This window comes from Antrostomus carolinensis, unplaced genomic scaffold, assembly GCF_000700745.2.
Source record: "Antrostomus carolinensis isolate BGI_N321 unplaced genomic scaffold, ASM70074v2 scaffold2847, whole genome shotgun sequence".
Taxonomy (NCBI): Eukaryota; Metazoa; Chordata; class Aves; order Caprimulgiformes; family Caprimulgidae; genus Antrostomus; species Antrostomus carolinensis.
Window position 1 is genome coordinate 10,489 of NW_010325149.1, and position 16,118 is coordinate 26,606.

At 43.0% G+C, this 16,118-nt stretch overlaps 1 protein-coding gene across 1 annotated transcript in view; it reads right to left on the reverse strand.

The window, feature by feature from the left end:
• Positions 1 to 16,118, reverse strand: part of LOC104527393 (dynamin-3) — a gene marked incomplete at both ends in the record, with an annotated part of 141,373 nt that overhangs the window by 3,430 nt on the left and 121,825 nt on the right. The window contains 4 exon segments of the mRNA XM_010171109.2: positions 3,732 to 3,757; positions 4,919 to 4,927; positions 14,199 to 14,435; positions 15,109 to 15,335. Coding sequence (XP_010169411.2) covers positions 3,732 to 3,757; positions 4,919 to 4,927; positions 14,199 to 14,435; positions 15,109 to 15,335 — 499 coding nt within the window.

Consider the following 16,118-nt stretch of genomic DNA (forward strand, 5'->3'; position numbering starts at 1 on the left):
GCTCTTTCACATCCTTGCTGCAGGATGAGACAGCTCCACACTGAGCCCTGCAAGTTGGGGCCCTGCAGCCTGGTCCTTACCAACTGCCCAACCAACTCTGCATGTTAGCTGCCAATGTGGAAATAAAGTAAAACTCACATTGTCCCGTACACACCCTTCTTGTTTAACAACATTCCTTAAAAACTGAACTTCTGATAAGGAGAAATTACAGGAAAATCAGCCATCCAGCAAGCTTCTTGCAAGAGAGACATGGGAGTGTGGGGCCTTCAGAAGAGCTTGGTAAGAAACCACACTGCTTTTCTTTGCCCGGTTTAGCCATTAGAAGAGAAAATGGTCATAACTGTGTAATTCCAAATGACAGAAAACCTGAAAGGTACAAATAAAAGCAAGATTCCTTTCAGACAAGAGGAAAAAAAGAAGCAGATCAAATCAACACGTGCACAAACACACACAAAGTCAAGCCCTCCATTTGCTGTACAGGACTGTGAGCACAGTTGCCTGGGTGAAGACAAGTGTCAGTAAGTTAGCTAACATCAGCTATTGCAAAAGGAGAAGTCAAGGCAGCACAGATCTTCCCAAAACATTTAAGACCTCATAAACAATGCAGAATGGACAGAGAGTATATTGGTAAAATTGGTTACTTGCCCATAGATGTCCATACATGCGACTATACATTGGTTATTGCAACAGTTACCAAGCGATTTGCTTCCACATATTTGGTTAACAATGAATGACATGCCAGAAACTTCTTTTAGTCTAACAGGGATGAATCTAACGGACGAATTACAGTGGGTCGAGTAGGTGAAGGGGGTGGTCTTCGACTGGAGAGAAAGAGAGAAGAAACAATAAGCACAAACACTGAGAACAAACCTGGCACCTCTTGCTGTCCCTACACAAACATGCACATGCTCCTAAACACAACCACCTTATTTCCACGTACACTGAAGCACGGCAGCCCTAAGCATCCACAATAAGGAAGTGATGGGTTTGCTACATGCGTACCATGCCTTAGCCTTCTCACGCATCTCTCTGGTCCACAGCCTGAGTATTCTCTGAACACAGTTACCTTCTTGTGCCATGGAAACCATCATCCTGTTTTCTCAGGGGTCAGTCCCAGCCAGAATAGCCACAGAGTGGACTTACAGGCATGTTTCAAAGTGGTCAGCTGGATTCGGGAAGACAGCCTGTAGCAACTTCAGCCACTGGTTGCAGAAGCAGAAAAACCTGCAGCTTCTTGCACAGTTGGGCCAACTGGAGCCACGACAATGTGCTTGAATTTGAGGCACAAATGTCAAGCTTTACATCAATAGCCAGTTGTGAAAATGCTAGCTGTGGCTATGGCTTCTGGATCCACTAATTTACCACTAATGCATTCCTCTATCAACCTCAGTAACTGCTAAGGGAGTCCAAGATTTCTTGGGAGGGCTGAAGGGTCTTTATTCCCCTATTTCAAATGGTTGATTCAGCACAGGCTTCTGTGTGCTGCAAACCCCTGCATTTCAATTTGGGCTGTATCATCATCTGATAAGAGACCACAGTGAAAGAATTAGCAGCAGTACAATCCCTGAGCACGTTCCACCTGGGGTAGGCAGTGAGTTTAGACAGATTCTCTTTGGTAGCTGCCTAATTGCCTTTTATATTTTCACCTGTATTTAGGATACACGGTTCATATCAGTGCTGTGTGGAGATAACTCCATCAGCTTAGTTACAAAGAGTATTTTGTCAATACTCCATTGCCCTTGGGCTAAAACACGCCACTGCTGAGCGAAGCCTGGGCAGAATCTGAGAGCACAATACCTGCGTGGCCTCCAGTGCCTGCAGGAGCTCAGACAGTTCTGCCCAGCACTGCAGTGTGCTGTTCATACATACCTAAAAGACCATTTCTCAGAGCCAGCCTGCTCCCTTAGCTCGCTATCCAGCACCCTCCAGCAGGATTGTGTTGCTGCAATTATTCCATCTCTTACACAGTGTATTTGCTCCCCATTTTCTTTAATGGGAAGTACCAGCTCTCTTTATTCCTTAACCCAGCCCAGATCACCACAACAGCATATGGCTGCTCTGAGAGAGGCATGAACCTGGGGTCTGAGGACCACAGGGAGCCGAGGGCTCTGCAGTTCCCATCCAGCTTCAGCAGACTTCATTAATGGCCAAGACAAACCCTACAGCCCTCTCTAACGCTGTCCTCCACCTGCCAAAGCAGGAACAGTTCCTGTCTCTGAAGAAGATTACAAAGGAAACGTGTCTCACTCCCTTAAAGCTAAATAGAAGATGAAAAGAATGTAACAATGTGTTAATCTTCTTTGAACTGGAACATAATATATGAGACAAATTTACACTTGACAAAAAAAGTCTTGCCTGGCTCCAAGGGCATCTTGTACGACAATATTCTCTTTTGGTGAAGAAACGAGAATTTTAATCCCTAACATGCAACAAATACAAAATATGCCAACTGAAGCATTCAAGTAAATCAACAAGCTAAAAAAATAGGCAAAATATAATTTCTTCATGGTGTATTTTTGTTACAGAAAAAAAAGTTACTGTGTTAACTATTGTTTCTTGTGTTGCTCCAGTGTAGGTCTTTTGGACCCATTTCCAAAATTTGTAGTTTCATAAAGAACCACTTCTAAGGCTCTGCATTTCTGCTGGGTTGCATTAAATTATTCCTTTGTTGAAATGCTTCACATTGCATTGTTTAGCGCTTACTTAAAACATCGTATCATGTGTATACAATTTACAAACAAGGGAAAATGCATACAGCTGTCTTCATATCAGATTTAAAAGATACAAGGCCAAGCATGCATTTTAATACCAGGTTGAATGCAGCAGGCTGGATTAAAATAATGTAATTTAGTCCAATTGCTATTTTGCCCAGCAGGATCAGAAACTGGAGTGCGCAGTGGGAGGGTTTCCTGGGTATAATTCAGTCAAACCAAACCTGAACCAAAATCAGGTTTCAGCCCCATTTTCTCCTTGAACCAGAGCTGTTAGTGCACCTTGACCATAATTTTTAATTTTCATTCAAACCCACTCCAGCCCTGAACAGAGAAATACCCCAGCAAGCTCTCCTTTCCACTTCAGAGTACCACTTCAAGGAGCAGCTGACAGCCCCAAGGGGCCCTCTCCGAGGAGGAGCCGGTGCCACCCCCAGCCTCTCCCCTCGCCCCACATGCTGGGCAGAGCCGTGCCAGCCTTGCTGCCCCGCGGCACTGCCTGACCAGCAGCTCTGCTCAGCCAGGGACCCTCGGCCTTGCTCTCCCCCACCACTTCACACTATGAACACCTCCCAGTGGAGACACACGCCTGTCTCCGGCATGCTCTGCATACATACCCTTGCGTGTGTCTTCCCAACGAGTACAGGCGGGGATGTAAGTGAGGAACAGGCAGATCTCTCCTCAGCTCCAGCCCCTCTCCTCTGCCCCTGCGATGGTGCTGCTTTGCTCCCCTGCAGTTTCATGGGGCTTCCTTCCAGCTCCTCAACCATGATTAGGGGAGTGGGAACTGCACCCCAGAAATCAGAGGTGCCTTCCAGAGGAGTGTCAGATGTTTGGGAAAAGGCAGCACTTGGGAAAAGACCTGCAAAAACACCTCTAGTCCCACCACTGACAGTCTCCTGGGCAGTCTCTGGTTCCCTGTGCCGGTAACGCAGGAAGAGGGGCTGTGCTGCAAAGTCCAGGGGCAGAGCACAGCACAGGGGTTCAGCTCGGGGAAGAGACCTCAGCTTCATTAGCCACCAGCACACAGTTAACATGAGCTGAAGCTCAAATCAAAGTGAGGGAAACGACAAGCCCAGAAATTGCCCGTCACTAGATTTCCCTGTCAAGGTGACAAGTCATTACGTGACAATTTTTACACTGGGAGTAGGAGTCAGATCTTTTTTTTCCCCAGAAGAAGCAGCCAACCTGCAGGTCTCTTGCCCCTCCACCTCCTTTACGCCTGGAGCAGTGGCTGGAAGTGCAAGTGCCCCCCGGGGTGGAGGGTGCAGGGGTCTGGGCACCCAAACCAACACCATGAGATAATAGCCGGCAACCGTCACCATGCTGCTCCTTGCAAACACAGTCCCACCTTCCTCCCTGTTCTGAGAAACACAGGTCCGAGGGAAGCCTTGTGCTATTTCAGCACGCTCGCTTTCAGAGCAAAGGTTACATAAATGAGCGCTGCCAGACCCTCCAAATGTGGAGAAAAGCCGAGCAAAGGGGTAGAAACCCGGAGCGCAGAGCGGCAGGGGGAGCTCCAGCCCGCCCGTGGACAGCAGCGAGGGGACACCGCAGAAAAACAACCTCCCCCAGATCCCTGCTCCCCACCAGCTGCCATGTCACTGAGGAAATATGTGACTAAGCCCAATTAAATGTTTAGTCTGAGGCCGGAAGATGATAGCGGTAGAGACGGCGTGGACCGCGCTTTCTCTGCGTTATCGGACCGACCCCGCCAGCCCGGGGGTGCGTTTGCAGCGCTGAGCTGTTCCCAGGCCCCGAAAGGCGGCTCCCGATTCATAGAAAGCTCCGGCTTATAAAAATGTCACTGCTGCAGTAATTGCAATTTGGTTATTGTCTCCAACATTTCAGCTGGGTTTGCAAATTCTGGGGCCGAGTCCTGCTGCCTGGCCCCTTTAACGGGCTGCTCCGGCTGTTGTGTTTTTTCTTTTTTTCTTTTTTTCTTTCTTTCTTTTTTTTTTTTTTTTTTTTAAGGAAAAAAAAAGGGGAAATAGTGTTTGTAAAAGTTAGTGCTAAAGGGGCAGGGGATCATAGGTCCCCAGGGTTGAGTAAACGAGTCTGCAGAAAGAATCAGTTCTTCTAACTAGCACACATTAAGCAGACATAAAGAATTTACCAATGAAAATTTTGGACTAAGTATGTATTTAATAACTCCCTGATGTTGCTACAGAGACTCCTCCTTTGAAGAGCTCAGTGGGGTTTTGAACGGAGGATAACTCTTACCCCCATGCAAAAACTTTTTTAAAAAAAGGAAAAGTTTTACATTTATTTTTAACCTAAGCAGCACACCCTATTCTTCCAGTTTTAAAAGAACTCCTAAAAGCTTTAGCTAAGCAAATGCAGAGCAAAAGAAACTAAATAAAGCAAGTCTAGACTTAAAATTCGATCAGAAACATATGGGAGCTCTTCAAGCATTTGCCTTTTGAGAAGTGCTATCGCTCCCCACACAGAGTCCACAAAATATGCTTTCAGTAAAGCATGGCTGTAATTACCAGGGGAGGCCCCACTCGGAGAAGATGGCTTCTCTTCTCGGAGCACAGCTAACGCGCTTCTAAATAAAAGGCTTTCATTTCCACTTACATTTTACATTCTTGTTTGCTTGTGACCACTGGAGAACACTTGTAGAAGGCATGCACATAACTATGTTTTAGAATACGTCCTATAGATCTGAAATTGTAAACAAAAGTCGATTTTTCTCTCCCTTTTCCACGATCTTGGTTTCCCTAGAATGCAGCCCTCTCAGAGTACCCCAATACGTGACATTGTCTCTGCAGAATTTAATGAGAAAATATTTAAACTAAATCCCTAAGCAGCTTCAAGTCTGACTGCAGGCAGATTTTATTTTAGGTGACAATACAAACCTGGATGTGAGGCACACAGTAAGGGGATGAAAGAGTTTCTTGTTTGGGTGCTTATTTAGAGAGACCGAGTAGCTCGCTTGTTCTTGGGACAGTTATAATGCCTTGACTGATTTTATTTTTATACTGTTTTCTTTGTTTCAGTAAGATCCTGAGAGACCTACACAGATTAGCCTATAGTTCTCCCAGTTCTTACATCAACCTATATAACTCTCAAAATGGTACCTTTATATGACCTCCATCAGCCTCTGGATTTGGAAGAAAATCCAAAGCAGAGGTGAAACTACTGTAGCCATCACGGTTGAAGAACAGAGTCAAGCCATGGTTGGTAGGCTAGGTAATTAGTTAGTCTACAGTCTATGCATACTTAAAACTCCTTCTGGCCTACAGCAGATGCAGCATGGCTACTGCAGAGTCTCCCAAACATCAGCTTGGGAGAAAAGATATTCAGTAGAAGTAGGAAAACCAATAGGGGGAAAGGCATTTGATACTAGTGACACAGGTCATAAGGAAGTAGAAAAAGCAGTAAAAGGATGATAACATTAAGAGGAGTAAAGCAGGAATCACAGAGAAGAATCAGGAGATGATGGTGATTATGGAAGAAATGAGAAACAGCACTCAGTAGTGATGAAAGGAAAAAGTAGATGGGGAGTATCTGTCTGAGATGGTCCCTTACCCCAACATAGTGGTCCAAGAAAGTGGAAATTTCTTAGATTTGTTTCTGTACTGAAAAACGTCATTTTGACATTAAATGTCTCTTGTTAGCATGCCCACAGGATTGCTATCAGAGGGCATGTCAGGAACAGAAGCCCTGAGGCACACAGCGCAGTGTTTGAGGACACATGCCAGGTCTGAAGTAGCTCTCCAGCTGAACACATATGTAACTGGGCTCCACGAATGCATAGAGGGTGTGTTGTGACTGTACTGCCAGATATGTGCACATACATATATATACATACAGCTGAACCTCACTATTTCAAATGATCCAGCTGCACTATATTCTGTCAATGGAAGAAGTTTTGTGTTAAGTATAAGCAAGTTGAAGTTTTTAGATGATGCTGTTTTATCTAAAGTCTATTTCTTTTAAGTGAAAGAAACAAAAGAGCAAATGGGAAGAATGTTTCCTTCCACTACCCACCACTACACTGCAGCAATGTAAATCTCCATTAATTCAAATGTTAATACTGTTCCAAAGCATTAGGGTCACTGAGGTTCCCCTGTGTGTGATTTAACTTAATACAGATACTCCCTTCAGAGGCCAAGAGGTCCAAAATATGATGCTCCACCAGATTAATTTATTATTTGCAACTCAAGCTACATTTTCTATATGATCACCGTAAATTAACATCTATCACATACATATTTGTATGTTTATGTGGGTGTTGCATTTTCAAATTATTCATTTCAGGGAATTAATGTGTCATATGGAAAACTCAGCTTGAATAAACAAAAAAATTAATCCAATGGAGCAAAACCAAGAAAGACTATTATCTTAACAAACTATGAGGTCTTGTTTGCCCTTCAGCAGGGAACATGTCAAGTAAGCAAGCGTGCAACACGTTAGTGGAGGACTGTCCCAGCCCTTCAGAAACCCTCTGTCAGGATGGTCAAGATTATCAAAACTGTCTGTGGAAGAAGAAAGTTAGGAGTGTTGAGTGATACATTCACAATATTGCTCTACATTCCTCTGTCCACAGCAGAAGATGACAACGGAAGGGCCACAAAATCAGCAGGAGGAACATCTTACCTTTGCATAGTAGCTCAAGTCTTGCCTGCTGGTCTGTGTTCAGCTGTACTGTTTGGCATCAACGCGAATCACGTACCCTGTCTTTGAACATCACATCTACTTCTGCCCACTCTGTTCTCCCTTCCTACTCACCTTTGACCTTCCTCTGCCTTTTTGTTTCTGTCTTCTTTACTTACCTTGGTGCGAGAAAGGGAACAAACATCCTGGTTGTCACCTCCAGCTGGAGTTGCACCTCTTCTTGTCCATGATGACGACTAACATGATTATCAGTGTCACTGTTGTTAATGTAGCCATTGAGTGCCCTCATTCACTAATGATCCAATACAGCTTGCAAGAGACAGAAGAGTTTCAGAGAGAGCCTTTCAAGATGCCTATAGGTTCAGGAGGTTCACATCATCACTGTTTTCTCTCTATTTACTGTCATTGTTTTCTCTTCTAGCATAAGGAACGCTAGAAATGCACTGTTATTCTGCCCACTCAGACAAGGCAAGAAATTTTCTGCTTAACACCCTGTTATTAAACTACTTTGAGATTAAACAGTTACTGGGGACAAAACACATCTTCAGGTTCTTGTATTTCTGGCAAACAATGTTTGCTACTGTTTGATTCTCCTTTTTCAAGTTGAGAGATGCTAAAAATAAAAGCCACTTCCTTCTACTAACAGTATCTTGAGAGAGAAAAGGCTAAGGAAGAAGAAAAAAAAAAAGCCTTTACTGAAAATACCTAACAGAATAAATTACTTATTAATTCAGTTCACCAGCTGACACTCCCAAAGCAGGCTTCAGCTGTGTTTGAGGATTGCATTCACATCATCATCTTTATCCAGAATCACTTCTTTTGACTCTTTTCAGGTTCATTCCTTTTCTGTCTTCTTCTCTTCCATAATTTTTACTTAGCCTTCCCCATCACATGGTCTACATTAAGAGTAATGATGAGCCATTTCCCAGAGTGATCCACTTTGCTAAACTTTGAAAGTAACTTGCAACAGTCCCAATAAAACAGATCTCTCCTAGTTCACCTTTTTTAAAAACAGGTTTTTGTTGAATAATGCAGGAGCAAGTAGCTCAGGAACAATACTAAAGATGATCAAAAGTACCTGAGACACAACGAATAAGATCAAACCTAAGCCCTGTGTAAATCAAGTGACTCTTCAAATACATTTGTTCAACTGTCATAGTGTATTGTCTTTCAGAAAATTTCTAGACCACTGAAGATATGGAGAGCCTGCCTCTGGCTGATGAAAGGAGATGCTGATGGGAGTTAGAGTCAGTGCCAGCAGATACAGGACCTAGGCTGCAATGTCTGACATCCCATGAACTCTGATTTACTTGATCTTCAGGACAGTCATGTGGAGGATAGGTATGTGAAGGAAGGTAGTGAAGAAAATCCTCTCGTTAGTCTAGAAGAAAGCCATCCTCTTAGGGACAGCAATCAGTGAAGCTCCTGAAGCAGAAGTGGAGACCCTCCTGTATCCCTCATGGCATTACAGTTCAGGCAGCTGAAGAATAAGTTCTGTGCAAATGCCATTCTAAAGTTCTTTTAAGATCAGTATTGCAGAATTATAACGAAACCACAAGAGTTGTTGTATTGTGATTTTTTACATGTTTTTAAAACCTGATGTGACCTGCTTTCTGGCAAATCCCTCCAATATTTATCATCTTTCAGAATGCTACTTCTTTCCTTGCTTCTGTTAAGACTGAAGCTGCAAGATGACCCCAGGTAAGATGACCAGTATTCCTCAACTGATTTAGCACATGGCAGTATGACTACCTTAAGCTGTGGACCTAGAGATTCTAATGGTTGTCCCAGGCACTGACACCAGGCTGCTGTTATGAAAGATTGCCAAATATTGCATTTTATGGTTTGAAAACTGGATGGAAAAACTTTAAAAGAAGACAAAAATGCAAGGAGCAGGAGACAGATTTACAAAGGTGTCAGAGACAGGATGAGTTGGAAAAAAACCAAGACAAGACGGTGAGAAGGAAAGGAGTGAATACATGGAGAAGGGAGACAAATGTACCGAGCAGGAAACCAAGTGAAGGGAGAAGGTGAAAGAGGAAGAAAACAGGATGGTTAAGAAAGGGACAACAAGGGAAGGGTAGAAGAAAGAGAAAACAAAATAGTGATGAAGGAGCCAGTGGAGGAGGGGAGAAAGCAGAGCTCCTTCCTAAGAGATAAGGGAAAATAAACGGAGTCTCCTGCTCAAAGCAGCCAGCAGCAAAAGGAGCATATTACTCAGTGTGCATTACAACAAGAAATGTAAATTAAATGGGTAACAAATTAGACAGTGGTGTCTTCCCCCAGAGCAGAAATCACAGAATGAATAACTCCCATAAGTCTTGTGATTTTGGGGCCCTTAGACAGGCAGAAATGGAAACATCCTGACTACAGAAGAGCAGTATCCCCTCCCGTGATGGGCTCTAGCTTTGCATCACCCATGTAACTGTATATTCTTTGGATCACAGACATGAAATGAAGAATTAAATTAGTTATTCTGTGGCTTTCTTTTTCCCCTTAAATTTAGCAGGATTTTGAAATTTCTTCAGATAACACTTTTGTCTCTTTGCTTGCATGAAACACTCCTAATTGCTGATTATACTTTTTGAATATAACCTTCACTGAAGATCCATTCAGAGGACAAATGCTACTGCTGGACAGAGCTGTGCTCTCCTACTTGGTTGTTCAGATTGAGATAATCCATCTCAGCATGCAAATGCTTTGAGGTGGGCACTTACTCATCCTGCTGGCAAGGCTGGATGCAATGGCTATTTGATTATTATTCATATTCCATTAAAAAATACACTAGAAAGCTTTTAAGGCCGCAAGGTAAAACTTTCAGAAGAGGGAAGATTCCCAAGCTAAGGCAGGATAACTTTTCTGGCCTCTATGCCTATGCACTAAGACAGATTTTAATCAGAGGATCACGTGCAATTTTTGCAAGGGATCCCTTTACCATTCAATGCACGGAGTTAGATGTTACATTAAATCTTTACAAAGAACTCTAATCCATAAAAATCCATCACAGAAAACTTACTTAATGGTTGATATTTGGCAATCGAAGAGCTGAGTACAGAGTCTGTGGACCAGGATACATCAGGCAGTGATGCTTTCTGCAGCATTTCTGACTTTGTCTGTAATTTTCTAACTGTATTTACTGTCAAGTATAAGTACTTTTTTGTGTTGGGTTGGCAGAAATATGTAATGATGACTTACAGTGTAGATTAGTTACAAACACAACAGGTCATGTAATTAGCCTCAGTGGCATAATAAAATGTAGCTGCATAGCAGCCATCACCTCTTCCATGCTGGCTGGCTGTGGGCTGAATAAATTGTAGGTACACAGTTGAAAGAGGTGGTAGGAACATGTTCATGAACAGCATGATGTGAATTCTTCTCCCCCCTTGAGAATAGAAAAATAACTGTTTCTCACTTATAAAGACCATCCTCAGCCCCCAAGGACTGAGCACCAGCATGCCTGAGGGTGAGACACATGCTTCAGAGCATTTATGTTCCTGTTTGCTTGAGGAGACAGCCCAGCCCTTCAAGACCTGTTTAACCAGGTCCCAGGGTTAACATCATGCAGGATCATGTATGTTTTAATGGCAAAGTGGCTAACGATCTCCTGTACTTCATTGGGAAAGCCTTCATGAATCCACAGTAGCATTGTAGAGCAGGACACAGAGAGAAAAGGGGAGCACCCTCCCACCCCCACTAACACCATGGGCTCTGCTGCCAGGAGACAAACATTTCCAATTCAATTGTTTTCCTTGTGGCAAAGCTGACATTCCCATTCAGGGCATTTAAAAGCCATAAATCAAAGCATCCACAGTAGAACTAAAATTGGTCAAGATCAGGCTTTCCAAAGAGGCAGGCAAGCACACATCATGGTAAACTAAAGTGGCTCTAGTGCCTGGTTAAAGCCATCTTACCAAGGCGAGTGCACAGCTGCATTTTCTTTCAAAATACTACTGCAGCCTTTTAAGAGAGAAGGGGAATAATCTAAATTCTGGCAGCGGGGAATATTTCACAAATCATATATGCTTTGGCATCAAGCCCTTAAAGCCAGGGGCCTTTACTCACAGGCTTTTGCTGGGAGAGATCCACCCACCTCAAGTGGGATTAATTAAAAGAGGCATGTATCATGCAAATAGTTTCTGTTTCCTTACAGAAATATTCAGAGCACATAACCCAAACCAGCTTTAGAATCAGAGTGAAGCAAGGAAGAAAATTATTTCCTGCTCCCCTAACCCTTTTCCTTTCCCTGTACAGTAAGCGACAAACAGTGAGAAAATGCCGAGAGCTCACAATTTCTGTACAATTCCTTTGATTAAATGCTAATAAAATTGAGGAAAAAAGTGGTTTTTTTAAAGGCAGGGCTTGTATCTCACTATAAGGTGGCCAGTTCTCCAAACCAAATGTGTGCTCAGCCGTTCATTCGAAAAGGACAATCCAAATCTTACCCCTGGAAATGATCTTTTTATCTTAAGGCAGAAGAGGAGAAAACAGAAAGCTTGTATTTCTTTGGCACGTCAGGATTTTCAGCTCCATGTGACAGTGATGGGAGCTGCAACAAAAAGCTCCTTTGGAAAGCTGGATGAACTTTAAAAACACAGCTTTCTTCTCAGGAAGCTAAACTATTTCCCTAGATATGAAAGATCCTGACACTTCAAGGAAACAGTGCAGAAAATGGTGGTAAAGCAGTCAGAGCACAGAGCCCCAGTTGAAAAATAAGTCACAGAGAAAGCTCAAGTTTCCACAAGAACTCTTCCTCAAAACTATTTTTTTTTCCCCTTTTAATATCTCAGACCCATTTTCTGAGTCAATTTCCTATGATCCTGCGAAGGCTGTTATTAAAACCAGACCAAGCGTAGCAGAAATTCCGGGGCTCAAAAGAAATGTTTAATAGGCGCAGGAGCTGGCCACACTGTCCCCCTCAGGTGATTTCCCTTGCAGCCCCTTCCCTGGGATTTCCTCTCTCGGAGTTTAGTCAGCAGGAGAAACCTGAAGTTTCAGCAAAATGGCAAACCCTTCCTTCATTCTTAAGCAGCTGAAATTTTTTTTTTATGTCTGAGGCTTTCAAAGCTCCAAAAAAGACATCTAGGATCCAGTCCAGAAGATGTGTATTGCAGATATTTTTTCCACAAAAATGTCAGGCAGTCATACATTCAATTATATATCCAGCTACAGCATTTGAAAAACACTGACCTCCTTTATCAGCCACTGCTTCACATGCCACCGGGGCAGTCACAAATTGAGTTGTTCATGAGCTGCTTACCCAAGTGTCTTTTATGTGCTAGAAAACTCCTTTCTGGTCTCCATCCCACTTATCACTTTAGCATCAAAAAGATTATCATCAGACATGCTCTTGGCAAGACACCTCAGGAAAGGAGCGTTCATGCACATCACAGCCAGGCAGGACAAAGGAGACATGCTCATGTGCAAGGCAAGGTGAGAGAAGCCAGGGAGCGATGGTTCTCTCCAGTAGTACAACTGACAACACACTGGACCTCGTTTCTGTGTCTACTATGGGATTTATCCTCTGATGGCACAGGAGAAACACTGGGGCCAGTACTCTTCAGCTCAGCCCCAGGCTCTCCCAGTGAGAGGGCCCTGCTTGGACAACTTCCCTTTCAGCACCAAGTTTAGTACCCAGAAAGTTCTCCCCAGTGGTCCTACTGCAAAGCTACGGGATATCCGCTAAAAGTGCATTTCATGGTTGGGCACTGATGCAACAACGCCCTTTTCATAGCAAATATATAAAAATACTTCATTCCTTTGATATACTTCATTTATTTAGTCTTCATATTATAAAGTGTAATTATATTAGAAACACTGAGCCTCAAATTTAAGTTACTGACAGCTACAACAGATATCACCTATTTAAAATAAAGTTTTTCTCCAAATGTTCTCTTCTCAATTACCATTTCTAAAAACGAAAATGTGCACATTTTCTTTTTGTTTCTATAACTGGCAGTTTTTTTCAAACTGTGACTAATTTTAATGTAACAGTTAATTTATTAAAAATGGAGAAACCCCTTTGTTCCAACACTGCTTGATCTGCTCATGCTTCTCATAATTTAGGAAGTTATCGAAGCCCTCGGAATCAGAGGCTTTCATATATATACATATATGAGTGATTATGTGTATTATGTCATTGTGAAAATAAATATTAAGGACATTTTATTCATATAACTTATATAAAATAGCAGTTAAAAGCAAAACACAAAATTATAAAATATGCAAAGCTTCTTTAAGAAGTACTGATAAATGCAAAGCTTTGGGAAGGAAAGGAGACGATGCGGTGCTGAAAATCTTGTTCCTTAACTTATTGTTTTGTACCGTTTGATCTACACTTTTAGACAACTACAGACTCTTTTCAACTGGCTGTAAACTACTTGCCTTGTGGAATAAGAATCAGACTCCTATCAGTTTGCTCCACTGGTCCTATGAGGTTTGTTCTTGTTCTCTCCCAGAAGAGCCAATAATTCCTCTGGTGAGGAATCAGAATGGCAGAAGTGAGGAGCTGCACCCCTACCCCTCTCCTGGTGGAGGGGTAGATGACCTCTCTCTGTGAACCCCAAAGTGGGTACAACACAACAAGAACAGGGGTTCTTAATGTAAGAAAATCTGGTGTCTTCAAATTGACTGACTGGAATGTTGGGGTTTTCTTAATGAAAAAGTTTTATTTCTTTTCAAAAAGTCATATTTGTGCTAAAATTTGTTCCTCAAAAGACCTTTGACTCTCTGCCGGGACTGCCCAATTTTGCTTTGTTACAAGACTTATACAGCAACGGTTCTCGACTTCCTGACGCAGTGCAGAATCTGTCTGTTATGCTAGAGGGAGAGAACCATGCCCACCACCAGGAAAATTAGACATCTTACCTTGGGACGCTGGGAGGAGCCCGGGTTGGCCGAGAGGGAACCTGGGGAGGTCCTCCAAGGGCTTCACCACCACTTGGAAATGGAGGCAATGGTCCTGGGCGGAATGGGACTGGGGGAGCCCCTGACTGGGGACCTGGAGATGGGATTGCAGGAGCTGGTCCTCGGCCAGATAAAGGTCTGGTTGGGGGATTGTTTAATGTAGGCCTCCTCTGAGTTGAGGGACTTGGAGGAGGTGATCTGTTGAAATATCAGAGATGTAAGAAGTTCAGTAAGGTGAGGTTTTGTGGTTTTTGTTTTGTTTCGGTTTTTATTTTTTATGTTATTATTTTTTAATTTTTAAACAAAAATAAACCCCTTTTTTATGTCTAAGACAGTTTTTTTCCTTGGCATTTTCCTTTGCTGTCAGTGTCAGAGCATCACATCTATTTAAGTCTCACACTTGCCTTTCCCACAGATAGAATGCCTTATGATAGAAGGAAACATACAATAAAAGAGGTAAATCTAATAGGTTTTAATATTGAGAGTTCTAATGATGGTCTGTTAAGTGGGTTTTCTAGGACATGGAGCCTGATGCGCTGAAGTTTTATAACAGCTTGCAAGAAGAGGCCATTTGGATACACAACTGGGGTGACAGAAGTGGCTGCTATCTGAAGCATCAGACAAGCGATAAAGCCACTGGATGGTCTTGTACAAGGCAAATATCCTGTCTGGTGTTCACATACATATCCACAGAACATGTATATGTGGGGAAAACGTTGTGATTTCCCTCACAAACATCATTAAAGACCTGGAGGAGTTTCTGCCCAAAAAGACAGGTAGGGTGGGAGCTGCTGATACTGACAATGTCTGCCTGTCCTAAATTTAATTGCAATACAGATTACAATACAGATTGCAAGAAGAGGATCCTTACCTGCGGGCGTGCTGAAGCCACGAGTCATCTACAGGAGGGGGTGCAGGGGTGGAGACAGTGCTAGTGCTGATATCGCCGATGATGGCAAGGGCTTCCTTTAGTGCCTGGTACATACGGAGCATTTCATCTCGCCTCTGCGCCTGTTCAGCCGACTCCTCCATTAGAGTGTTTTGGTCCTCAGAAGAATACAAGTGAGCCAGGAGCTCTGCGTTGATAAATTCTTTCACCTATTTCATCAGACCAAAAAAAACCAAACCAAAAACCCCTCACCAAACAAATAAACAAACAAAAAACTATTGAAAATACAATGGTGAAGAACAGTGAAGAGATCCACAGAACCAGGAGACAGACATATTTAAAATTAATCCATTTCTCCTACTGCTTTATTTACATCAATTCTACTGGTCATGCAGTTTTGGTTACGTCAGATCAGGGGATAAAAAATGCTGAACTCGGATGTAGCTGACAGTGCAGCAGCCTGAGGTCCAGCTGTGGCCCAAGGAAAGGCTGGCACACACAGCTGGGCAGAGCAGCTGGAAAAGGACAACTGGCCCTTCCAGCAGCTGCCCGCATGCAGATGGGCTTAACACAATTACAAAGCCACATTCTGAGACAAGAATCCACACGTGAAGATAAGATGGTGTGCAGTCACTCCACAATGCACTTTTTTCAGTCTGTCTTTGAAACACTGGACATGGTTGGAGTTAACAGTGATCTATGTCTCTAAGGTGACACTGATGTTTACAGTTCATTTCAAACAGGCTTCCCAACAGCTCCCAGGAGTCAGCTGGCATTTTGGTCCAGTTCTAAAGGGCTGAGAGGTAAATGGCCATCATTTGCAAAACCATCAGATACTAAATTCCTCCGGGAATGAGAATTTTCAGGTTTTATAGCATCTCTGTCACTTATTTTCTCAGTAACAATTTACCCTACTGTAGGCAGTGTCTTTCATCTCCAAAAACTTTGTCAGGTTCTAAATATCCCATCCACACACATTCAAACTGAAGGGA